The sequence below is a fragment of the Notolepis coatsorum genome (genome assembly GCF_963971535.1).
Source record: "Notolepis coatsorum genome assembly, chromosome: 1".
In the NCBI taxonomy this organism is placed as follows: domain Eukaryota; kingdom Metazoa; phylum Chordata; class Actinopteri; order Aulopiformes; family Paralepididae; genus Notolepis; species Notolepis coatsorum.
In genome coordinates, this window is record NC_140165.1 from 127,281,873 (window position 1) to 127,308,571 (window position 26,699).

The following is a 26,699-nucleotide window of genomic DNA, read 5'->3' on the forward strand; positions in this document are numbered from 1 at the left end:
TTCTAAGATATGAAATATCCAATAGAGGGTAATGTCCTGTGATGACTGCTTTAATCAAGAAGGCATTGCAGATTCTAAATCAGAGTTATAATAACAGGGTTATTTTGATGCCCGAGAAGGTTCTGAGTGTTATATAATGGCACTGAGTCGTTGAACCAGTCGGCAGGTCAGCACATTAGTAGGCGTCACAAAGCATCTGTGATGAGTCACTCTCAAGGTCCTGGTCCTGTCCCCTCATACAGGTGGCCAACTCTTGGCTACGTCCTGGTGCAAGGCTTCAGGTATCCACTGGCAATATTCAGACAGGAGGACTAGAGGATAAGAAAAGCACAAGATAACAGCACAGTAAGAATAGCAGGGAGGGTGTTTTATACAGTGATTATGGGAACGGCAGTGATACTTCTGGGTCCTAGGGCAGCTGAAACCCGCCCAATTTTCTGCCGTAGACTAAAAACACCACTATGTTACTATCCTTATACTACTACCTATCATGCTAATGTCTATACTACTATGCACTCAGAGTGTAACACTCAAGTACGACACAATTTAACAAACAATGCCACTGACCCGTAGATGCCAGAGGTGAACCCCTCCTGCTGACTTGTTGTACAATTTGTAAGTCGCATTGGATAAGAGTGTCAAGCTAGGGCGCCCCAGTGGCGAACCACATAGCGCGCTCAGTCGCAGCTTTCCGAACCCGTCGTTATTTGCCGAATGTCTTCCCCCCACTCTGTCTCCCATTCATCTTCTCTCTCTCTCTACTGGACTGCCCAGTAGAAATAAAGCGATAAACGCTAAAAAAAATTGATCTTAAAAAAAAAAAAAGTGTCAAGCTAAATTACTAAATGTAAATGTAGGTTTGAGGACCATCGGCATCACCAAAGTGCCCATAATCACAGAGAATAAGGGCGCTTTCACATATAGTTTTGGTGGACTCGGTGCGGACTCGGTGCGGTTTGGGGGGTGAAGTTGCAACATTGTTGCATTCTTCATTTGGTTCGTCTGCATTCACACTGCAATAGACCCGTCGCTAAACCACGCCCCAAAATAGAATTTGTCCAATCATATCACAGCGAAAATCCTCGCTGGCAGAAAAGTCGGACAACAACAGAAAAGCTGCATCAAACCAAACGTCTGTGATCGAAACCACTCTGAAGAGTTCAGTTTATACATTTACATTTAGCTGACGCTTTTATCCAAAGCGACTTACAAGTTCTGTACGACAAGACAGCAAGAAGGGTACAACTCTATCAGCTGAGTAACAATGTTCATCAAGTGTTGCGTGTTACAGTGTAGGTTAGTTTATTAGGACAAGTGCATGACAGTAAGGTTAGTCAGGGTTAGATTTTTATTTTTTATTTTTTTTATTCCTCTTTTTTTTATTATTTAGTTTTAGTTTAGTTAGTTTTATTTATTTAGTTTATATGTTATTATCTACCTAATATGGTGGTCCCTGTCCCTAAGTGCCCGCGTCCCAGCACGTCCAAGGACTACAGGCCGGTGGCTCTAACCTCTCACATAATGAAGACCATGGAGAGGTTAGTCCTGGAGCAACTCCGCCCGGTGACCAAACTGGGGGAGGCTCAGATAAATGTAGTTGAGTAAAATGTACAATATTTACTTTGAAATGTAGTGGAGTGAAAGTACAAAGTTCCCTATAATGAAAATACTCAAGTAAAGTACAAGATACAAGAACATTTATTTAAGTGCAGTCCTGACAGGAGGCTGAAGTCCTTGCTATCATGGCCGACTTGTGAGGCTAATAGTGTTTGTAGAGTTTCATTCCAAAATAAGGCTTTAGTAATGCAGTCAGTAGAGTGCAGACTGCATCCAAGGCCTAACAATCTCTCCACTTTGCTGTTACTTTCACATTTTACTGGGTAGATGATGGAAACAACAGTTGCTGATATTGCAAATGTCAACAGACCAGGCTATTAATCCATAATGGAGGTACTAGAAGAAAGGTTACAGGGTAACCAAAATCAACATGTTTCTCCTTCCAAGGGTCATCAATAATCACAGCAAATGTTGTGACTGTATGACTAACAGGTCAGGAGATTGACAATGTAGAGGATGTGCATCCAGCGATACAATTTTTATTCGATTTGTGAACTATGGGTCTGCGGTTGGGACAAAATCAATTTTAAGCCTCGTCACAGCATTCATTTGGCTACAAGAATATAATGTTAAATTACCATAGATGTATCACAACAACACATGATATTGTTCGCTATTCCAGCACTGTTTGTATTTTATATCATACATCCATTTGTGTAACTGTAAATCCATGTATATTTATTGTATATATTAAAAATAGTGGCTATTTAAATTTATGTACACTTTAGTTGTGAGTTTTCTTTTCTAATCAGCGTGATCTATCTTGAGAATGTGTTGTATATGCATTTATTTATATTTATATTAAATATAAGAAAAGCTATGTCCTGTACCCATATACTGTGATTTACAGGTATTTTGGTAAATGGCTGTATTTATATAGCGCTTTTATCCAAAGCGCTTTACAATTTGTTTCTCACATCTTACCCATTCACTCATACATTCACACACCGACGGTGGAGACAACCATGCAAGGTGCCAACCTGCTCATCAGGAACAATGGGGTTAACACTTTAACTGCCAGAAGACGAGTTTAGGCGTCCTTCCCTGCCATGCTCAAGTTGCCGAAGACGCCGTAACTCGTCTTTGATATCAATATTTCAAAAATCTGTGATCGGATTCATATTTCCCATCCGCTGGCCTGAGACCCACCAAAAAGCCCCACTGAACCCTCTAGCGGTTCAAGAGCGCCATCTGGTGGCCGATCGGCGCAATCGCCAAACAGGAAGTTACTTGGACGATGTGCTGTTCACCCATATTACTTCCGGGCACTCGGTATAGGTTCCGGCACTCTAGCTCGTCACAATACATAGCGATCCGTTGCCAATAACTCGATAAACAACATGATTTGGACGTATATACTATTATACAAGCTGGAAATGGACCGGATATTTTTACATCCCATAATGGAAAACTGTCTACCCCACGCTGATCGCCCAACGGCCCGCGGAGACTGGGGTGAGTTTTAGCGTGTAATATTTCCGTGTTCGACACTAACTGCTATGATGAACATTTGACCCACATTAGATGAATGGTATAACGCTGCCCACGGAATTATAAACGCCCCCTCGCCCATCCGGTCAACATCAGATGACGTGTAGTAACTTCCAGAAGTCCGTCCAGTTGGATTTTTTTTTATATCGCGCCGATTGCTATCAAACTGTATTTGATCATCAATATAATGCATTTGGGGCTATAAATCACGTTCTGGAGAAAGCTGCAGAAAGAGATGAAAACATACTTATACTTTAGATCATATTTTAGTATGAATATGTGAATGAAAAAGTTTAACGTTCATACACCCTGAACAATACATATAGGACATTGAATGGGCCCTAATAATGGCAATTTAGCAATAGAATTTAAAAAGTTATAGCCCTGCAAAGAAGGGGAACTTCTCCATAGACAAATAGAGCTGGCAACCTATGGTATATCATGAATTTAGCCTTAGGCAATCAAAGTGTTAAGTGTCTTGCTCAAGGACACTTCGCCACGCTGCCCGGGAGGAGCGAGAATCAAACCGGGAACCTCCGGATTACCAGACGACTGCTCTACCTCCCAAGCCACTGTCGCCCCCTATTACTAGGTCTATTTTATTATTAGGTATTTCTACTTTGGTCTCTATCACTATACATTTATAGTTAGTGTAATCAATCATTTGACCTGATGTACACTAGAATGTGCAGCATACCATTCTATGACGTCTCACCCCTTTATGGAGGAGGATTGTTGGCATATTTACCTGGGTCACAAAAGAACCAATATAGCATGTTTACAAAAGAGGTGGATTATTCTGGTTGCAGAATGACGGCTCTCACTTTTTTCCTCATTCCCTCCCCCATCTAGTGACACAACTGTCGGGTCTAGCTCGTATACTGCATTGGACCACTAGCCTAAACTAAATGTATCAGCAATAGTAGTAATCATGGATTATCGTCATAGTTCTTGTAATCTTCAATCAAGTCAACTGTAAGTAATGCTTGAGACGTTATCTATAGCTAATGCTTGCATCACCATGGAGGTCTAAGGTAATAATGTGTTAGAAATTACTACCCCCGCGGCCATCGTCAACAGTCATTCACGGTCGGCTTTGGTTGTCCGACTTTTCAAAGGGGGCGCAGCTTAGCGATATGTCTATTTGTCAAGCGCACCAAACTTTCTGAACAATGTCACGCGGTCGAAAAGGGCGCTTGTCTATTGGACACAATAGAGAGTGGAAATGCGTGTGCGTGACTGCGAGCCCTAACGTGTGTGCGCACGTGTGTGTGTGTGTGACTGTGAGCCCTAACGTGTGTGCACACGTGTGTGTGTTTGTGTTTGTGCGACTGTGAGCCGGAGGCGGTGCTGGTGATGCCTTCTGATGGGTCTCATCTTCGAAAGACTCAACGATATGTTTCGGGCTGGATGTGGGTCTTGTGCCAAGTATAACGTCCAGCCAGGTCATAACTGACACTGGCCGTCTATCTGACGGCCACGGATAATAAACTATAGATTTATATGGAATTCGTTAAACGGATCCGTTGTCTTACCTTTTTTTTTTTTTTATCTTTTCCCCCCTCCTTTTTCCTCCAATTTTCTCCCATCCCAATGTTAGTCGTTATGCGAATTCCCAATCCCCTTCCTGGTCGCTGCGCACTTACCCCCCACAGTCGGTCTGGGAGAGTGGAGGCTATCACGTGCTTCCTCCGACACACGTCTAGCCAATCAACCGCTTCTTTTCACCTGGCAGCGCGGACTCTCACTGAGAGCGTGTAACGTGTGGAAGGATCACACTACCGCCCTTAGATCCTATCCGTGCTTAGCAGGCGCCCCGACCGAACTGTAGGAGTCGCTGTTTACAACGACCCGGACCCACCCCGCCAGCTTCTCCCACCCTCTAATACTGCCAATTGTATTAGTGTGAACGGCCAGCCAAGCTGGTGACAACCCCGGAGCTGTGAGCTGGATTCGAACAGGCGAATCCAGCGTCTCCGGGGTTGGTGACGAACGCAATCTCCGCTACGCCACCTGACCGCCCTCCCGTTGTCTTACTTATTATTAAACATATTATTTATTTTTCCCAAATGAAGGTTGAAAGTGTCTCCGTCACAAGCGTAATGTAGGATAGACCGGTCTATCCTATATACATACGCGCAACCAATGAGTCTATCGAGAGAGAGATAGACCGGTCTATAGAGAGAGAGCACAACTCATTGACTGCCTTAAATTAGCACACACATTACGAGCAACCAATGAGTCTATCTGACAGCCACGGATAACAAACTATAGATTTAGATTCAATGTGGGGCGGCTACGTGGCGTAGTGGGCGAGGCGCTCGCCACAAAATCTGGAGACGCTGGGCTTGCCTGTTCGAGCCCAGCGCTCCACATTTGCTTTCAGTTTAGCTGGTCGTCCGTACTAATACACATTGGCCGTATTAGGGGGTGGGAAACTGATGGGTGGGGATCGGGCGTTGTGGACAGCGACTCCTACAGGTTGGTTGGTGCGCCTGCGCAGTAGAATCAGGAAGTGTTGGGGGCAGCGTGAGCCTCCCACGCGTTACTCCTCGACACTGAGAGATCGAGCTGCGCAGGTGAAAAGATGCGACTGCTGTTACCTCAAGTACCGGAGGGGACTTGTGCTATGTATGACTTAGTCCACATTGCAGCCGGCTTGTGGGAGGCAAGAAACAGCGTTCGTGACAGGGGAGGGTTGAATTGGATGATACGAAATTGGGATGGGAGAAAATATCGAAAAATGGGAGAAAAAGTAGATAAAAAAAAAAGATTTAGATTCAATGTCAACGCCTTTTAAATATAATCAAAACGTTCCCACATTTCTGTCCACTTTATCGTTTTATGACAGACATCGGATAGTGTATGCGCCAATAACGATAATAATGTGTTTAGCCTATATTAGTATATAATAGTCTAATTGTTTTTTCAGCCTGTTTATTCGTTTTAACTTTCAGCCTGTTAATAAATATGTCGTTAATTCAGTATTTAACTTCTTGAATTCATATTTATTTAGGCTATGCTAATTAAAAACACAAATGTTATGGACATCTAATTTAATTCTCTGCTTATTTATTAATATATTGCTGACGCAGTTTGTGGCATTGATCCATTGTTCTATTGAAGCCCATTACCACCATCCTCTACTTGTACACTGCGTTGTTTTTATGAGTGCCCACAAGTAGCTGTTTAATTTGGTCTTCTGCCCATATTTCTATCAGGGCTTTCTTTCACCTCGTCATTCGCCCATGAGACATGTTTACCGCAGAGTTCGACTGAGCATTCACACCACCACAAAAAAAGCGGACTATCCGAGAAAACGAATTCTGGTCCGATAGTCCGGACCAAACAGCTCTGGTGTGAAAGCACCCTAAAGTCCTCTTTAGGTAGTATGGCTTTTAAACAATGGTTACCAGCACACATGCTGCTGGAAAACCGTTTGAACATATTGAGAGTGAAATCCAGGAGAAAGCCCAAAAATCAAATTAAAATGTTACCATAACTAGCTTCTAGAAGGTTACCACAAGTAGTTTGCTTGGCGACCGATATTATTAGCTGTGTTTTATAAGAATCATCATCAGCACAGCTGGAACACCTATTGGATCCATTACATCAAGTATGATCAAACACTCAGATAAACCAAGGCAAACATTAAATCCTCACATTTGTCTTTGTTCTTCCAGACGGCGAGCAGGGCCTCTCTACAGTCAACTTTCTCCGACACCAGAGCTCCGAGTAGAGCCTCAGTCCTGGGCTGTAGTCTGGGAGAGCAAAGCAGAAACCGTTCAAGATTCCTTTCCTTTTGAATGAATCAAGACATAGGGGACAGGGGAGTAAGAGCGCAGTGCAAGACTCGTAGCTTACTTTGCCCATGTCTTCAGCATGATGGAGGGGCTTGAGAGGAGGTGGGCACTGTGGTTCTTCAGATCAGGACATACCTGCAAACACAAAAAAATCAACATCAGATACAACACAGTGCATCAGGAACCGGGGGGTAAAATAAATTGTGTAAATGCTGTAGCGACTATCCTGATGTCCTGGTAGACGCCCGGTTGGGTGCGGGGATTCCTCGTCTTTGACGCGCAATTTAGAAAATACACAATGTCGAGTCTGTGTCACCTGCCGTTGGGTGAAGTTCCCATTTAATTGAAGCATTTAGCATAATACACGTGACGTGATGAGCCAAACAATAATTACTTCATAATGCTGTTAATAATACTTAAACCGAGCGATGGTACGTGCGTGTGTTCATGCGGTAAAAACCGTGAGATCTCTCCGTCACCCATACCTAGATACCCGATTGACACCTGTGCCTTTATTCAAAACCTATGCGCTCCGTGCTGCCACCCAGTGATGAACTTAACAAACTACAAACTACCGTACTTTTCGGACTATAAGCCGCGGCTTTTTCCTAGATTTTTCGACCATGCGGCTTATATAACGGTGCGGCTTATATGTGACTCGACGTGACCAAACCCGAAAATGTAAAAATCTAAATATTGCTTTTTTGACTGCATTGAAATGTTATTTATCTGTTCCCTTATTTGCTAAACTTAATACAACTTGTAAATTAGTTAATTCTTGTTATTTGTCCGACAGTATTGTGTCCCAATGCTAATTACATATGGTAATTAAACATTAAAACACCTGCGGCTTATAGTCCAGTGCGGCTTATATATGTACACATCATTCAATTTAGCTGCTGCGGCTTATAGTCAGGTGCGGCTTATAGTGCGAAAAGTACGGTAAGCACAAAAACCATCAAATAGCTCCTACAAATGCAATGTTTTATATTATTAGGTCTTCAGTCAGAAGATCCTTAGGAACTTCTACTCATGTACAATAGAGAGCATCCTGACCGGCAACATCACCTCCTGGTTTGGGAATAGCACTGCACAAGACCGTAGCAGACTACAAAGAGTGACACGTTCAGCCGAACGTACAATTGGAGGGGGGCTTCCCACCCTCCAGAACATTTACAACAAGCGGTGCAAGGGGAAGGCTAAGAGAATTATTAAGGACTCGAGCCACCCGAACAACTGCCTCTTTGAACTGCTGCGGTCAGGCAAGCGATACCGGAGTCTTAAGGCGAGCACAGAAAGACTCAGAAGAAGCTTCTATCCCCAGGCCATCAGGCTGCTAAACGAACAATAATCGCTAAACGAACAATAATCACTATGCAACAACCATCAAATGCACACAGCACACACACCCACACTCACTCAAACAAACAACACACTGCAGCACCCACTCTCCACACTTTAGATCACACAAACACACTTACACTTTATATTTATTGATAAAGGATTTGCACTACAACTCGTACACCTACTGTGAATTGTACCTAAATTGCACCTCGCCCCATTTCTCCATTTATGCCTTGCACTATATAGTATTGTATATTAGTACACTGCACAGTATTGTATGGTAACTACGTCTATTCTGCATCGAACATATGTCTAAACTGAACACTGTGACCTCTTTTTTTTACTTCTAATTTTACTATGTTTTTATTTCATACTTATCTTGTCTTGCACAGTCTCTGGAGCGCAACAGTAAGAAGCATTTTGTACAAAAGTATTCTGTACTTCTGTATGACAACTATTAAAGAAACTTGAAACTTGAAACTTGAACTTCAAGGGTTCTACTGTACCTGTCCCTCAAGCAGGAACCTAGCAAACAGCTTGTAGCGTTCCAGGCCATCTGGGTAGTCCATCTCTATTGCAGGCAGCTGCCAACCCACACGGACTGCGGAAGGGAGAGAGAGAGAGAGATTAGAGTAATTACACAAGGACGTTACAGAAGGTAAAGAATAGCAGCTGTGGGTTTAGCTGTAGAGAAGGAGGATCCTCACAGAAGGTGCTTGAGCAGTGACACTTGATGCTGCCTGTGGAGGAACAGAGCCGAGCGGCTGGGGTCTCCTGGGGAGGACCGAAGTGGCAGTACTGGGGCAGGAGCTGGGGCACCCACTCTGCTTCTACTGCAGACACTCCTGAGAAAGGACGGTTAGAAAGAAAGACAAAATAAAAAAAATTTAAAAGTAGTAAGTGACCTTACTACTAATTTCACTCAAGAGCGGGAAATTAACCGAGGCTTTGGACAAAAAGACCCCCAGAATGTTCACTAAACGTTCCTAAAAAAGTTTTAAAAAGGAATTGATCTGTTGAAAAATGCCCCTAAAATTCAAAACTCAAAGCTCAAGTATTACATACCTCTCATATACATCTTGGTGGTCTCTGCAACCTCCTGGTAGACCACAAACTCAGGCAGGGATTTGAACAGAGCGGAGGAGGGGTGCATGAAGACTGGGTCGTCCAGGAGAGGTGTCTGTAAAGAGAGAGAGAGAGAGAGACAGAGAGAGTTAGTTAAGGAGGCAAAAGAACAATACCAGTAATTGCTTTCCCTAATCAGAGTTATCCCTGGCTGTTAACTTGCCTTGTATCCGTTCCTCCATTTTGGGTCTAGTATCTCGTGCGCCTGCGCCCGCCGTGCGAGGTGGTCTCCTAGTCCAGCGAGCACAATCTGCCGCAAGCAAACCACCTGGTTCTCTGTGGGCGGAGCCATCTTTGGATCCACAAACACTCCCACCTCTGGACACACCACATTCACTGAAAACAGAATAGGTTTTTGTTTTTGGTGTTTTAGAAGATTTATTTTCATTTGAGCAATATACAAGAAAATGGGACAAATGAGTGAAAAAATTACAATTTATTTTCCTTTTTCTTTATTTTGTGACTCCTCATATGCGTGTGTGTGTGTGTGTGTGTGTGCGCGTGTGTGTCCGTGCGTACCTGCGTTAGTGAGCTGCCCTCTAAGCCTCCTGATCTCCACCATGGCTTTATACCTCAGGCCGTTCTGCTCACAGAACTTTGGCGTGCAACCAGCAAATTCACACGCTCCAACAGCACCTAGGATTACATATAGACATAGATACACAACTATCAACATTACTGACTAAATTGTCATTCTGCAATTAGAGGTCTACATGTGATGCAGTAGGCAATAATGAATCCTCCCCATAATAAAAAATAAAAACCCTTACCCAGCATGACCATGAGGTCCCCCAGCAGGAGTGAGGCTCCCTGCCCAGCCCACAGCCTCCTCATCTGGGTCAAACGAGCCCTACGCTGTGCCAGCTTTGAGCTCTCATCCTCACTGCCTGCAGGTCTGAGGACAGAGAGACAGAGGAAAAAAAAAACATGAATGAGTAGAAAACATGAACCGCAGATGCATAACAAGACACACTTCACAATCACATGCGCGCATCCCCCACCTGTCAAGATCTTCAAAAATCTCCCGGACCGTCATGGCCGCCACCACAGCGATGACATAGGGCAAGCAGTCCTGTTGCCTCCCCAGTGCTAGCATTTTTGCATAGCGGGGGGCCACAGGGAATGAAGCCATCGCCCTGCCCAGCGGGGAGATGGGACAGCTCAGCCTTGCTCGCTCCATATCCTTTACCCTTAGGAAGAGATGAAGATGAACGATTAAAGGAATTATTTTGTTAAAATAAGTGTTAAGTAGCTCTACATTCCGACAGCCATCACTGATATAGTGTTTGGTCAGTAACATGGGTCTCCCAGTCCCTCCGCTCTGCAGTAAACACAAAATACATGTTTTGGTATCCCTTCCCACTTTATCCAATCAGGAGAGAGAACCCTAGATATTTTTTACTTTACCTAGAAATCTTACCAAACTTGCTTACTGCACTGGCAGATCATTTTACTAGTTTCAAGCACATATTTGCTTAAAACTAGGTTTTATTTCTTATTTTTGTCACACACTTTTTGCAGTGAGAGTTCTCTCTCCTGATTGGATAAAGTGGGAACGGGATAGCAGAACATGTATTTTTTGTGTTTACTGCAGAGTGGAGGGACTGGGAGACCCATGTTACTGACCAGACAATCTATATCAGTGATGGCTGTCGGAATGTAGAGCTACGTAACACTTATTTTAACACGTAGAGCAAATATATCACTTTAAGTTTGGTCAATTCACTTTTATAAAATGTACAAAGGTTGTATATTAGTTATATTAGCACACCAGGTAAACAGAATTACAGTATAGTCATAAGAATGTCTGAAATAGACCAGATGGAAGAGAGACTTGGGGCAGAACAACAGAGCTGGTGAGACAGAGATTGTTACCTTCCAGTGCGAGGCGGCTCTTTCAGAGCTCCCAGTGAGATCAGTAACTGTTCTGCCGCCATCAGGGCCTCTGCGGAGGGACGCGTTGGGAAGGGGAAATTCACCACCTGAACACACAAACGCATGCAGATATGAATGATTTCTATAAACAAAATCACATGTTTCTTTGAAGACGCATTTGGAACGGTCTGCTTCGGGTCGGTGTTCTCTGACCTTGTCTATGTTGAGGTCCTTCATCTGTAAAACCAGGTCGTCTACTGGCCTGCGAGTGATCTCTGCCTCTGAGAACGCACTGAAGTCACTGAACACGGCCGACGAATATAACCTGCAAGAACACAGAGATGTTTTTCACAAAGGAACCCTCAGTTACAGTTATGATCTTAAGTTGAGAGAATAATATCCTTAGATAACTCCAATCCAAAGTACTGACCTATAGCAGTGTCCCGGCTCCGTTCTCCCAGCTCTGCCGGCTCTCTGATTGGCCGAGGCCTGTGAGGTCCATGACACCTTAAAGGAGGAGACCCCGGTCACGCGGTCGTAGTACCGCTTCTTGACGCGACCGCAGTCGACTACATACTTGATCCCAGGGATGGTCAGAGAGGTCTCAGCCACATTAGTAGCGACCACACAGAGACGGGCACCAGGAGGAGGGGGCCTGAAGACCTACACGGGAAAATACACATGGTTTGTATTTTATCTTTGCATTGTGAGGGCTGGGAGCCAGAGTGAGGTATGTGATATTTTGGTGGAAATTTGTTCTATACGTCATATATGTGTGGGGAGGCAGCATGTCCTACCTAGAGGTAGAAGAGGCCGGCCAGTAACCAAAAGGTCGCTGGGTCGATCCCCACCACTGACAGGAGGGTGTATTCCAGCTGTGAGCTGGTGACTGAAGGGTGGCCGCTGCACTGGGGGCGACCCTGTGCTCTGAGCTCTCTGATGAAATGCTTATGTGTGGGGGACTGTGTGTGTATGTAACTAGGAGGGATATGCAAAAAGACACATTTCAATTGCCTCGTGTACATTGACAATAAAGTAATCTTCTAAATGCTTGTGATGACGAGATGTTTTTTCTTGCACAAAACACTTGACCAGTGAAGGGGGAATTTTAACTGGACAGCAATAATAAGAAGGAAATATATAGTTTTGTTCTTTTGTAAAGGGTATGTTAGGGTATGCCCACTTTTGCCCCTCTGACTCCCAAGCCCCCAACAGATGAATGTCAGATTTCATTTAAAAGTTTTCCCTCATTTACAGTCATGTCGAGTGTGCCGTTTAGGTCAGTCCTGTTTTGTAGTCGGAGCCACTCGGTTCTGGAACATACTACCAACTGAAATAAGACACTGTGCGACCTGGTTATTAACCAATCAAACGGGTAATCACTTTGAATCAGTTCATTGTGTATTTTATTATTGCTTTTATTATTATGTTGGATTGTGTTGTAAATACTGTGTTTTACTTTGAATGCTTCTGTTCTAGGTGTATTGTCGGTCTCATAACATCTTGCCAAAAGGACTACAGTTGCGAATTAGCCAGCTGGCTAAAACTGACACATGTACAGAAATGTTTATCAATGTGTACTGTCCTTTTAAAAAAGAAAAAACTGAAACTGAAACATAGAAAAAAAAAAAAACAGCAAAGGTTGGAGATCAAGGTTTTAAACTCTGCAACAGAGGGGAGAATCTCAAGCTTTAAGGACGGTTGGAGTTCATTCCATGAGCTAGTAGGGGGCATCATAGCAAAATGCAGATTTACCCTGTTCTGAGCAAACTCGAGGGACCATAACACTTTCAGTGCCAGCCGTGCGGGGCGCTAAAGGGCTCCGTATGCCAGCATCCACTTCAATGATAGAGCGCTCATATTTGCAAACGCATAAACTATGGCTATGTGTCTAATCTGGCCGTCGCTTATCAATGACTTGTTTGCAGTCAACATTGTCGAAACGGATTTTTTTTTTTTTTTTTTTTTATATAATCGGTTCATTTCCGTTTTTTTCCATTTTGAAAAACTCTCGTTTTTTGAAAGTTTCAGGAAATATATAAAGATTCTGTGATAATCGCCCTTTACTGGAATATTATCGATTATCGATAGTATATGTGTACTTATGCACGCTAGAGAAGCAAGCTGAAAAATCTATTCTCTCATTTCCTGATCAGCACACACACACACACACACACACACACACACACACACACACACACACACACATATAGGGCACACGTTGATATCTCTGTGAAGAAAGTTCTGATTATCCTAAGACTGGTAAAATAGATTCCTTACCTCAGATCAGATGTTCTCCAAAAAGATTATTCCAATTCCTGATCGCCATTCCAAATATCGCGTTTATTGATCCAACGTTGGGTACTGGAAATATGTATTTGTATTCCAAGGAGGTAGCTTACCAATAAGGTAAGATGATTGTTGTTGTTACCTTTGCCTGCTGCTCTGGGGCCAGGAGAGAGTAGAGAGGCAGGACATAGAGAGGGATGGACGGGTCGGCCTTCTCCTCTACAGAAACACAAGAGAATACAGTTCATTGACCCCGCCCGCTTTTCTTGATCCTCCAATCACAATTCACAACAGTTGCTTCCTCGGTCACTCATCTGATCAGGTGCAATAAGGTTTGACGTGCTCTACTACTGGGTCAGCCACACAGCCGAACCATCACCGTACCCGTGTCGTCTCCAGGCTCCAGGTCAGAGTCGTAGTCGTCCTCTCCTATCCCGGCCTGTCTGTCCTCGTCCCCCTCGTCCACCGGCAAGGCAGAGTAGTTGTCCAGGTCGATACGGGGCAAGGACTGGAGGCGAGAAAGACGGGTTAAACACGTAGATCCCGCGGAATATACACATGGAGAGTGAATTACTGACAGTAACGCAGATGCAGATTCAGAGTCGTAACCTTGAGTCCTTGTTTTCTGTGATTTTAACAGTTAATGACTCACAGTCTTCTTCTGTTTGGCTTTCTTAAACTTCCTCATCTCTTCTGACGTGTCAGCCTCCTCTTCCTCACCTGGGAAGACACAAATAACACAAATTAGTGTATGTGTATGTGTGTGTGTGTATGTGTATGTACATGTATGTGTGTGGGTGTATGTGTGTGTGTAGGGCTGGGCGATATGGAAAAAAATCATATTGCGATAACGATATGATAATTTTATTTTATTTCTCGATATCGATAATTATCGAATTGTTATAAGTATAAAAAAAATTAAAAAAAAAAAAAAAAACGTATTATGTTTATTTTGCAGCAATTCTTTGTCATTGCCGCCATCTATAGTGTTACATCCCCTCACACTCCAGTTCTCAGGCTGCAGCTGGTTTAAAAGCTAAAGTAAACCGGCTTCTCTGCTGGCTGTGGCTCCAGAGGAGTTGAACAGTTCTGGCTCTGCTAGTTTATTTTCGATCTTTTGGCGCTTTTTTGGTGGACAAACCATGTGCACTGTGACTCGTGACTGGAGTCTAGTTCTGCTAGCACACATAGCCTACTGTGTACAGACGGTTTCAAAATGTATTTTAAATTAGAAAGCAAACAAAATAAATGGACAAGAGAAAAAGAAATCTGAATTAGGTCAGTATTGTCATTTGGACAAGCAAAGCCATTACTTTAAGTTGCAGGCAAGAAAGACAAGTCTGTCCACTGTCTCTGGTTTTAAAACTGCCCTGTTGCAGGTATAAAAAAAAAAAAAAAAAAAAAAAAAACGATTTTTTTTAAATTTCGATATTCGATATCGATTATTAAAATATATCGCGATATTTATCGTTATCGTTATATCGCCCAGCCCTATGTGTGTGTCCCGCTTACTGGTACCTGTGATCCCTTTCCTGAAGGGGAAAGCCTTCCTCAGTCTTCTGCACACAGAGTGGACCTCTGCCTGGCCCGTCAGAAACACCAGGATACCACCTGATCAGAGTAGAAATACAGTCTTCAGCCACTGATCGATTTGATGAGGAAACAATTATTTTGCACCCATTCTTTTGCTATGTTGCCCAGAGATGGTGTGTAGCGGTAAAGAGCCTCTGCTCTGCAATACAAACAATTGCAATAAAGAAACTCATATGCTGTAATTTCCTGCAACTTAAAAACATAATTTCAATAAAATAGCAAACACAAGGGTATGTTCCAAATATGTTATTTAAGTACAGTGTATAAGGTTGCACAATAGTTTAACGTTGAACACGAAAACACATGCACGCAATACACACACACAGTAGAACAGAGGACAGAGCAATCACATGTTAAACAATGATACGTCTGTTTCTAAGCTGACCCCAAGTTTCACTGGAAAAGAAAACATTTTAATTTTAAACACAAGGTGGCGGTGGCACGTTGTGACTGTCATAGTGGTGCTGCATCCCTATACAATTGTTTTTTAGGGAAAGCTCAGTGTCTTTATCTTGCAATACAATTCTCATGGTGCCGTTTCATTTAAAATAGTCTGTTATTTTTCTTTTTAATAATGGAACAATTTTTTTATTCACTTAAAAAAAAACTATATTTAATTTTTTATTTAACCTTTATTTATCCAGGCAAGCAATTAACCCATTCTTCGCCAGGCATTGTACCCTTCTTATACCATCCTCTGCCAGCTCTATTTGTCTATGGAGATGTTCACCTACTTTGCAGGGCTATAACTTTTTTTAATTGTATTGCTAAATTGACATTACTATGGCCCATTCAACATCAATTATCTATCGTTCAGGATGTGGGAACGTTATACTTTTTCATTCACACATTCATACAAAAATACGGTCTAGAGTATGAATATATTTTTATCGTTTTCTGCAGTATTTCATAGAACGTGAGAATGCAGTTTGATAGCGATTGGCGCCAGATTAAAAATGTCAATTGTACAAGGTCCTAAACGTCATGACTCATCATCTGCTGGTGACCGGAGGGGGGGGGGGGGTCGTTTATAATGCAATGACCGACGTTAAATGATCCATGTCGTATGGGTGATATATAGATCATAGCAGTTTGTATGGATAATAATCAAAAACGCTGAAACTCACCGCAGCTTCCTCGTAGCGATGGGGGATGATACTGGAGCAAAAAGATCGCTATTATGGGATGTTGACCTATGCACTCCATTTCCAGGTTGTATAATACTATATACGTCCAAATAATGTTGTTTATCGAGTTATGGCAACGGATCGATTATCCAGTGTGTCCAGATGGAGTCCCGCGAGCGATAGCGAGTGGCGGACGGAATAGGGGTGACACCAAGCACTTCCGGCCCCACTTCCGGTTTGGCAACTCGCCGATCGGCCACCAGGTGGTGGTATTGAAGCGCTGGAGAGTTGAGTGGAGATCTACAGCACCAGTCATGACTCCGTGGGTGAAATGTGAATACCATGACGAAAATTTGAAATATTGATCTCGATGACGTCGTAATCCGTCATTGGCAGATTAAGCATGGCGAGGAATGACGTCTTAATCAGTCAATGGCGGAGAATGGGTTAAGAACAAATTATTATATACAAAAGCAGCCTGTCCAAAAAGCAAAGGCCTTTTGTGGGAAGGGAGTGTAACAAAAACAAGGTTATGTACATGCATACAAGTAAATAAAATACAAAATGACAGTAGCAATAGTATACAAGGACAACAATAAATAAGGGAGAGAATGAAAGGGAGAGAGGGAAAAAGAGAAAGGGAAAAAGAGAATGAGAACCAGAGGGAGAGAGGGAGAGCGAGAACCAGAGGAGAGAGAGAGAAGAAAGGGGGAGAGGGAGGTAGGTGAGGGGGCTTAGGGGGAGGAGAGAATAGTCTGAGGGTTATGCGTACGATTGGGAGGCAGTCAGCAGGTGCAACAGTCGGTTAAGATCTGTTGCAGATTTTGTTTAAAAGCAGTGAGCGATGTGAGGGCAGTGAGTTTAAGGGTGTTTTGTAATGTGTTCCAGTCAGATGCAGCAGCAAATCGGAAGGCGTTGCGTCCAGAAACCGTGCGGGCTTTGGGGATGGTGAGTTTGATGAAGTTGCTGGACCTTAGGCTGTAGTTAGAAGTGGAGACGTGCAGAAGGGAGGAGAGGTCATCCATATATCATGGATGATGGTATAGTAAAAATGTACACCTTTACACAGATCCATACCTTCATATTCAGTATACCTCCCAGCCTTAGTTGAGACCTATTCTGTGAATACATGTGTGTGTATATAATAATAAGTGTGTGTGTCCGTGTACCTGGCGGCAGCATGCGGTGGATCTTACAGGTCTTGTGGAAGACCTCTCCACTGTAGTCCTCCAGAGGGGTGCGCTTGTTGAAGTGGATGGTGACGGGGAACTGACGGGCGTTCACCTTGATGACAGGCGGAGGCGAGGGAAACAGCTTCTTGTTGTCTGTGAAGTCCTCCACCCGCAGAGTGGCGGACATCACCAGCAGCCTCATGGGCAGGCCTTTCTGTAGAAGACACGTAGGAGAGCATGTCAGCACAACATATCACTCACTTTATTCACTCCAATCTTTTTCATTTATACGTTTTTGCGTTTGGAAATATATTGTAATTATATATAAGAAATTAAAATGAATAAATAAAAAAAACATTTATCCACCAAATACAATCATTGTACAGGAATTTGTCTTGGTGACGATGGTGCAGAGACAACAGCTTGCAGAGTTCCACAGTGTGAAAGACACGTGGTATAATCAAAGACTGTCTAAAGAGAAGTCGGTTCACCCCGCCGCCATCTTGAGACTAACCAAACGAACAAGACCGAACCCCCACCTCTTTGAATGGGGAGTCAACACAGAATGGTCCATTTGGTTGAAAATAACTACCCCCCCCCCCCCCCCCCCCCCCCCCCACTTAGACCAGCTTCTATGCATGCGCCGCCTGCCACAGAGTCCTTAGTTACCAAGGCAACCACTCACTGCGTGATTCCCAGCCTTTTGGCAGAGATCGTGATTCATTTAAAACATCTTTGAAACTTGCATATCACCTCAAGATGCAGTATATTATAATTTTACATAAAACATAAAACATAAATCACATCACGTTTAAGTTTTTTCTCTGAACACGTTTGTTTTGTAGCAATTCGTCCTTTATTTTCTTTTTTTCCTTAAGTGTATTTGCCATCTTTAGTGTTAAAGGATTCCCCATTCAAAACCACCACAGTGATCCATCTCATTTACATGAGAGCGTCTCTGATACAATGACAACCTCACACAATGCATAGGAGGAGCGAGACATGCAGTTGAGCAACAATGTCAGCTTTATTTACTTGGAACACTGGCCTCAGTATCCGAGCCTAGAACTGATCACGACGCGTCGCATATCAAAACAAATACCATATATACGTTGTTATTGTTGTTGTTGTTGTTGTTGTTGTATGTACCTTGTTTCTGAGCGGGACTATGCGAGACAGCAGGCCGATGAGGATGTCAGTGTACACACTCCTCTCGTGGGCTTCGTCTATTATCACTGCGCTGTATTTGCGCAGGAGGAAATCCTGTGGGACAAGACAGCAACAGCATTATGTCGACACAAAGAGTGATGTGCTGCAGATAAGACCCGAGTCATCTATTCATGGGAACAGTATCTCGATTACAATCCGTGTTTGCGTCCAACCTGCCCGGGAGGGGAGGGGAGGGGAGGGGGGGGGGGGGGGGGGGGGGGGGAGTGATGTGGGGTTGGTGCTTTTCAAGAAGATAGGGGCTCACGACTCTGTTTAATGTATTAGTAGCTTGATGAGGATCCCGGCTGGGATGGAAACACTGTCACAGGTCTGCTAATGGACTAGACTTTGGAGGCGTTGAAAAGAGCTGTGATGCCCATTTTGGCTCAGCAACCACGAGAGTGGATGAGCATAAGAATGACTATAGACTCCCACCCGGAGCAATCTCACTGATTCTATTTTGTGTGTGTGTTTGTGTTGAGTATGTGTGTGTGTGTGCATGTGCGTTGAGTATGTGTGTGTGCATGTGTGTTGAGTATGTGTGTACGTGTGTGTGTGACTGTGCATGTGCGTTGAGTATGCGTGTGTGTGACGTGTGTGCATGTGCGTTGACCATGTGTGTGTGCTTGTGCATGCATGTGTTTTGTGTGTGTGTGAGTGAGAGAGAGAGACGTTACATTCTGAATCTCCTTCAGTAGGACACCGTCAGTCATGAACTTGATTTTCGTGTCACTGGTCACATTCCCCTCATATCGGATCTGGTACGACACCACCCTGAAAACACACCAGATACATTACATACGTTTAATCCAAAGAAAGGCCTCAATTTCCTTTCCCCTTTAGCTTGACACAAATGGTTATGTTTCCCTACCGCGTGGACAGGTTCATCTCTTTGGCCACTCTATGGGACATGCTGACAGCTGCCACTCTCCTCGGCTCCGTGATAGCTATAATGCCACTACCGCTGGGGGGGGGGAGAGGGAGAGAGAGAGAGAGATGAATTCTTGGCTTTTCTGGGTGTAGATTAGAGTAGCAAGAAATGTATTTCTACAATTAATTTAGCAGATGCTCTTACAGTTCAACCGAATAATGAGCTCAAATGTACTTTTTTTTTTTTACCTTAGCTAGTACAAAATAGAGAAAATAAACAGCGTCCAATAAGGAAACTAACGAGTAAAAGTAGCTATTTTTTTTTTGCTAAGCACTAAGGAGTACCGGTAGGATTTATTGTCAAAAAAGAAAGAAAGATGAACTAAGGATGAGAGGAGGTGTTTTTACCTAGCGTATCCCGCCTCATACAGGAACTGGGGCACCTGGGTGGTCTTACCACTTCCTGTTTCTCCACAGAGCACAAGGAAGTGGTTCTCTCTCACTGCCTCCATGATCACCTGCTCTTCCGCCAGCACTGGCAGCCTCAGACGAGCCTCCTGGAACATGAAGGTGTACACACACACACACACACACGTTCAAAAACATGGAGGACAACTCCTGAAAGAAGACCACCACTCTGAAAGAAACATAGATGTACACATCGACCACACACAAATACAGAGAAAGAGATAGAGAGAGATAATGTGCACACATCACAGGAGTGCTGCCATGTGTGTTTTGAGTGACTCCTTCATCTGTTTGAATCAGAGAGAAAGAGAATGTGCACACATCACAGGAGTGCTGCGATGTGTGTTTTGAGCAGTGTTGGGACTAACGCGTTACAGAAACGAAGTTACTTTTTGCCGCAACTAGTACTCTAACGCATTACTTTTGAAATTCAGTAACGCTACTTACGTTACTGAATGGTTCGTCACTGTGTTATTTGCGTTATATACGGCGTAGATTGATAGCGAGCGGTAGTGATTATTATTATTATCCTCATCCCCCCACCCGCGTAGAATGATACGAGGCGAGTCTGGCCACTGGCCAATCAGAAGTGCGCAAGAAATGCGGCTACGGAAAGAAATAGACCCTCTCTATTGTAAACAAAACAAACGCTCGCTATGAATCGACATAAAAAGAACGCAGTAACAAACTAACAAACCATTTAGCAACTACTTGGAGAGATAATTAATATACAACATGGAAACGAGATAAAGAACATGTTTGAGGCGCTGCTGGAGTCAACTGGACTAACGTAACGTTACTACATCTCAACCACCGCAGACTTTGGTGAGTCAGTGCAATGTGTTCACTGAAACTCAAGTTGATCAACGGATTTTGACTTTACGAAATCTGCCAGGGAATCTCATAATACTAATCAAACAATATAAATATAGTCCTTTCATGCACAATTGATATCCTAACTATTCTAACGTTGCAATGCTTTGATTGATATCTTAAACAACGTTGCAACTTGCAAGATGGTGAATGAATGAATGAAAACTTTATTTAACAGATTGCAGAATGGGTACAATACAGTACGGCTCAATACATACAATTGTTAACGTTTGTCTTGTTTCCATCAGGGTCCCCCATTTTCAATTCATATAGACATTTATGACATACATGACATTTATGGCATAGGGACATAGGTATTTAGTACTGATACATTTGTGACATAAACGGTATTCAAATATACAGTACTGTTACCCCTAGCTTTGGGTAGGGCGTTCCACATTGTTGTGGCATAATTGCGAAACGTTAGTCCCTTGTTTGAGCCGAATCTGGGTTTTACATGATTTGTTGAGCTTCCTCTGGTGTAGTGGTTGTGGTATTCACTGACCTTTGGGAAGTATTTTGACATGTACATGGGTACCCCGGTCGTATAGTGTATCTTGTAGACCAGGCCCATTGCAAGTTGCTGTACTCTGTCGTCTACTCTAAGCCATCCTAGGTTGTCAAAGTGGGCAGGGGTGAGGTGGGTTCTGGGGTTCAGGTCAAGTAGTAGTCTGACCAGTTTGTTTTGTGATGTTTGTAATTTTGCTTTGGTACCATGAGGTGCAAGCATAGTCGTAGTACCCTTGAATTATAATGGTTATAATGAAACGCTCCGGCGACATCAAGGCTGTTCCTTCAACCGGCGCACTTCTTATTATATGACTCGGGACAACATTTGTTTGTGTCAGATTTGTGTTTGTATCTAGACCACATTGCTTAGCAGAGTTCGGTGATGTGAATGGAAACTGTCAAGTTGATCAACCGATTTTGAGTACTATAGGGCATGGGACTCGGGAGCAATCTTTTTTTTTTTATCTTTTTTTTTAAATAACTAAATAGTTACTTTTCACAGTAACTCATTACTTTTGGGTGTAAGTAACTAGTACAGTAACGAAGTTACTTTGAAATGAAGTAACTAGTAAAGTAACTGAGTTACTATTTTTCAGTAACTAGCACAACAACACTGGTTTTGAGTGCCTCCTTCATCTGTTTGAATCAGAGAGAGAGAGAGAGAGAGAGAGAGAGAGAGAGAGAGAGAGAGAGAGACATACAACATGACTAACACACCTGCATCTCTGGCAGTCTATCCACTGGGATGAAGACAGCAGGCTGGTGAGGCTTTTTGATGGGGACCGTGTTCTGCTCTGAAACGTCCTTCTTCTTCTGTTCTTCCTCTTCATTCACCTCCTGTTTGCCCTCTGTGATACTTTCCTTGGATTCACACACCTCTGTGGAATCCTTCCCTACATCCTCCTCCTCTTCATCAGAGGAAGTGTCCAGATCGCTACTCTCTTCTTTCCTCTGATCTTCTTCATCATCCTCTTTTTCATTCCATTTTCTTTTCCTGTTGGCTCCACTCAGGCTGTTGACCTTTGGCCCTGAGCCGTCATCCGCCACCTCACTGGGCATCCTGACATGAAAGTCACAATGAGAATTAGGGATGTCACGGTATATTGTTTTAAGGTATCAAGCAACCACAGTTGGGAACCGTAAGCCTTTCCCAGTAATACAGTGCCTACTGTATGAGTTTGGAGTACAATGGAGGGTTATCCATCCACAGCTCCGCTCGTGACAGCCAGGGGGAATATTTTTACATCACACTTCATGTTGCTAGCAATATTTAATTGCAATAGTGGACTTTGTAAATTAATATATTTGTGAAGAAAAACATCAAGGAGTCTGGTATTTTTCTAAATTGAAAATTGAGAGTGTGGTTGAAGTTGAAAGACAATCGTCAAGCTGGCAGCATTTACTAGAACCATACAGTGAATATATTTATATATACACCAACATTATATACATTGGTCATTTTCACCAACTATAAACTAATTATATGCTAATGCTACAATCAGAATCCACTACTAGAATCTGACTGCCCCAACAGACAAAAGACACCTCTGTGAAAATCTACATTTTAGCCAAGCTGGATGGATACATACTCTTTATTCTGGTAAAGCTTGTCTCCTGTGCCCAGTTTGGAAGTGGTGTAAAGCAGCTTCATCTCAGAATCTGGAATCTGTACTTCAGCAAGCTTATTCAAAATGTCTGCTCTCTGAAAAGGATACACGAGACACCGAATGTGTTAAGATCAAGCAAGCTTTTGACTAAACTCTGCATACTGTCAGATTAAGACGTTGGACCAATATCTAGCACACCGACACCTACATGAGCCTTCTTTTCCTTGACCTCAAGGACCTTCTGCAGCAGTTTCCTTTGCTTCTTGGTGAGGGGCTGTTTCTTTGAGACAGGCTTCTCAACACCTTTCGTCTTCTTCGCTTTGGTGGCTGGGAGGACCAGAGGATTGCTCTCATCCAAACCCTTCAAATTGGACCCATCTGATGAGGGTGGAAACAAGTTCCATTAGGATCCAGAAGACTACCTGACGTTTAAACTCATAAGACAATTATCTGTTTGCGTGTATGGAACATGTGCATATGGAAAATCCAGAATCATAATAATATTTGTTATTATTCTGGGTTTTCTATAAACACGGACAACACGCTCATCACAGACAAGCTGGATGTAGCCAATTACTTAAACATCTTCTTCACAAACATAGCCACAACACTGGTAAACAAACTACCCTCCCACTCAGGGCATTATGGGGCATAGTAGCATACTACAAAAACCTAGGGGTCCGCAAAGACAACTTCAAACTAGAAATGGTAACTAGTAACAACCGATGAGGTACTCAAAAAATTGAGCACCCTCCAACCTAACAAGGCCACTGGCCATGACAACATCCCCTCCAAATTCCTCAGCGACTCAGCAGCCGCCATCACCCCAGTCATCACACATAATAAACCTCTCCATAAAACAGGGACACGTCCCCAAGGACTTCAAAATTGCGAGAGTGACCCCTCTGCACAAAAAGGGCAGCAAATTATTCTTACCTCAATCTCGAAAGTCATGGAGAAAATAGTCTACGAACAGGTCGAAAATTACCTGGCGGAAAAATCTGGCTTCAGAACATCCCACTCCACTGACACATGCCTTCTCTATTTGAACGACCACATCAAACAAGAGGTGGACGCGGGCAAATACTGCGGCATGGTCATGCTGGACCTACAAAAGGCCTTCGACACTGTCAATCACTCCATTCTGATTGACAAGCTAAAAGCAATTTTGGTTTTGATAGTTCATCAGTGAGCTGGATGCAATCCTACCTGGAGGGGAGAGAACAGATGGTGGAGGTAAACGGTACTCTACCCCCCCCCCCCCCCCCCTCACACAGTGAGCTGTGGTGTTCCACAAGGAAGCATACTAGGACCGCTACTGTTCCTAATTTATGCAAATGACATGTCGTCAGCCTGTGACTGCAACTTGTTCCTGTTTGCGGACGACTCAGCCCTGCTGGTCTCTGACAAGAACAAGTTGCAGGTTGAAAAAACCCTCAGCTCGGAACTAGGCAAAATCTGCATATGGCTTGCTGATAACAAACTATCATTACACATGGGCAAAACAGAGTCCATTCTCTTCGGTTCAAATAACAAACTCAGCAAGACCGACGGCTTCTCAGTTACAGTGGGTGACAATATTGTCACAAGGAAAGATGAAATTACCTACCTGGGTTCCATCCTAGAGGCAAATCTTTCCTGTGACAAAATGGCATCCAATGTAATAAAAAAAGTCAACCAACTAACTAGATTCTTGTACCGGATCTCCTCTCTGGTAAACAAGAACACCTGAAGACTCTGGCAGAAGCACTCATTCAAGGGTACTACGACTATGCTTGCACCTCATGGTACCAAAGCACCTCAAAAGGCGCTAAAAACAAAATTACAAACATCTCAAAACAAACTGGTCAGACTACTACTTGACCTTACCCCTAGGGCCCACCTCAGTGACCTCACCCCTGCCCACTTTGACAACCTAGGATGGCTTAGAGTAGACAACAGAGTACAGCAACTTGCAATGGGCCTGGTCTACAAGATACACTATACGACTAAGGTACCCATGTACATGTCAAAATACTTCCCAAAGGTCAGTGAATACCACGACCACAACACCAGAGGAAGCTCAACAAATCATGTTAAACCCAGATTCGGCTCAAACAAGGGACTAAACACGTTTCGCAATTATGCCACATCAATGTGGAACGCCCTACCCAAAGCTGTAAAGGAATGTGAATCACTACCCACTTTCAAAACCACTCTCAAAGAACACCTACGGGAGACTGCAATTCGAAACTGGCCACCGTAAATGTCCAAACCCCCCACCCCCTCCTAATAGACCGTCTCCTCCCCACCGCATGTATATATTCTCTCCCCTCCTATGTACAGTCCCCTCCCCATCATATGTATATACTCTGTCAGGATCTATGGGTAACAGTACTGTATATTTGAATACCGTTTATGTCACAAATGTATAAGTACTAAATACCTGTATGTCCCTATGCCATAAATGTCATGTATGTCATAAATGTCTAAACAAGACAAACGTCTTTCTCTGGTCTGCATCCCCTTAACAATTGTGTGTATTGAGCCGTACTGTATTGTACCCATTCTGCAATCTGTTAAATAAAGTTTTCATTCATTCATTCACAGTATATTCTCCTGGAATCATTTTGCCGGTTATTTCACATGCTACCACCGTATTCCTCCCTTCACTCACCTTCCAATTCCAGCACTACGTCTACCTTCTCTGTTGGTTGTTGAGTGTCGCCCTGTTGCCTCGCCTTCCAGTTGTATTTCCTCCTCAGTCTCCCCATCTCAGAGTCTGACAGAAGGCAGTAAATTAAGAGAGTACACTTCGTGACATAACGTTAACTCAAAAATATATATGATGGTGAAGCAGTATTCTTGCTAGCCCCTTCCGTGACTGCGATGTGCAAGCCAGGGGCTTTTGAATCTGGCTTGCACATCGCAGTCACGGAAGGGGCTATATTCTTGCTAGCTAACCAACGTTAAAACGTGTTGTCTTTTCAACGACTATGGCACGTTTCCCACATGTTAACGTTACAGTATAGCGAAGAAGATGTGATTCAAACAAACGGAAATAAAATACAAACCTTTTATTAACTTGTCAAATAACAGCGCTGAGAGATTCTGTAGGTTTCAATACGATATATCGTTGGCGATTGCCAATTTTGCCATATGAAAGTCCTGCCCAGATCTCACGTGTAAACAGAAAGTATTGGTCCATCGGTTTAAATGTTCCGTCATTGACACTGTCTCTGTGGAAAGGTTCCGCTACAATAATATCTGATTGATTGATTGATTGATTGATTGAAAATGTTATGAACGGATTGCAGAATGGGTACAATACAGTACGGCTCAATACACACAATTGTTAAGGGGATGCAGACCAGAGAAACACGTTCGTCTTGTTTACATCAGGGTTCAGGGTCCCCCAATTTCAAAGCTATTAAATCTAACTGTTTTGTTTACAGAGCTGTTGTTTATTGATTGTTCATTGTGTCTGTTGTTTTGCTGTAATGGTGGTAGGTCATGGTATTTAGAAGATTGGTATAATATTGTCCCAGTAAATGAAGTGGCCTAACGTTTTTTTCTTCTTTCTATTTTGTATCTAGTGTGAAAAACAAATGTGTCTAGTATACATGTGCTGCACGCTCCAATTATTACTGGGAAATTAATGTCTATATTTCATCTTTCCATCTCAACAGTTTGGAAATTGGCCCATGTGAATCCTTTACATACAAGAGGTGATAGAGATCCTTTAAA

General features: G+C 43.2%; 1 protein-coding gene across 1 annotated transcript; it reads right to left on the bottom strand.

Annotated features, from left to right (window-relative positions):
* Positions 1-26,129, bottom strand: dhx37 (DEAH (Asp-Glu-Ala-His) box polypeptide 37). Its single transcript, XM_084318276.1, has 27 exons — positions 26,027-26,129; positions 25,630-25,734; positions 23,182-23,351; positions 22,956-23,068; positions 22,084-22,426; positions 19,924-20,072; positions 19,517-19,609; positions 19,323-19,419; positions 18,586-18,699; positions 17,434-17,650; positions 15,063-15,155; positions 14,197-14,264; positions 13,929-14,052; positions 13,687-13,763; positions 11,686-11,918; positions 11,469-11,580; positions 11,256-11,362; positions 10,382-10,570; positions 10,151-10,275; positions 9,900-10,016; positions 9,544-9,716; positions 9,321-9,435; positions 8,963-9,100; positions 8,762-8,856; positions 6,973-7,046; positions 6,772-6,869; positions 1-311 (listed from the first exon to the last, which is right to left on the bottom strand). Exons 2-27 carry the CDS (start codon positions 25,724-25,726, stop codon positions 235-237), a joined length of 3,408 nt encoding a protein of 1,135 aa, XP_084174402.1. The 5' UTR covers positions 25,727-25,734; positions 26,027-26,129; the 3' UTR covers positions 1-234.
* Positions 26,130-26,699: the final 570 nt, after the last annotated feature.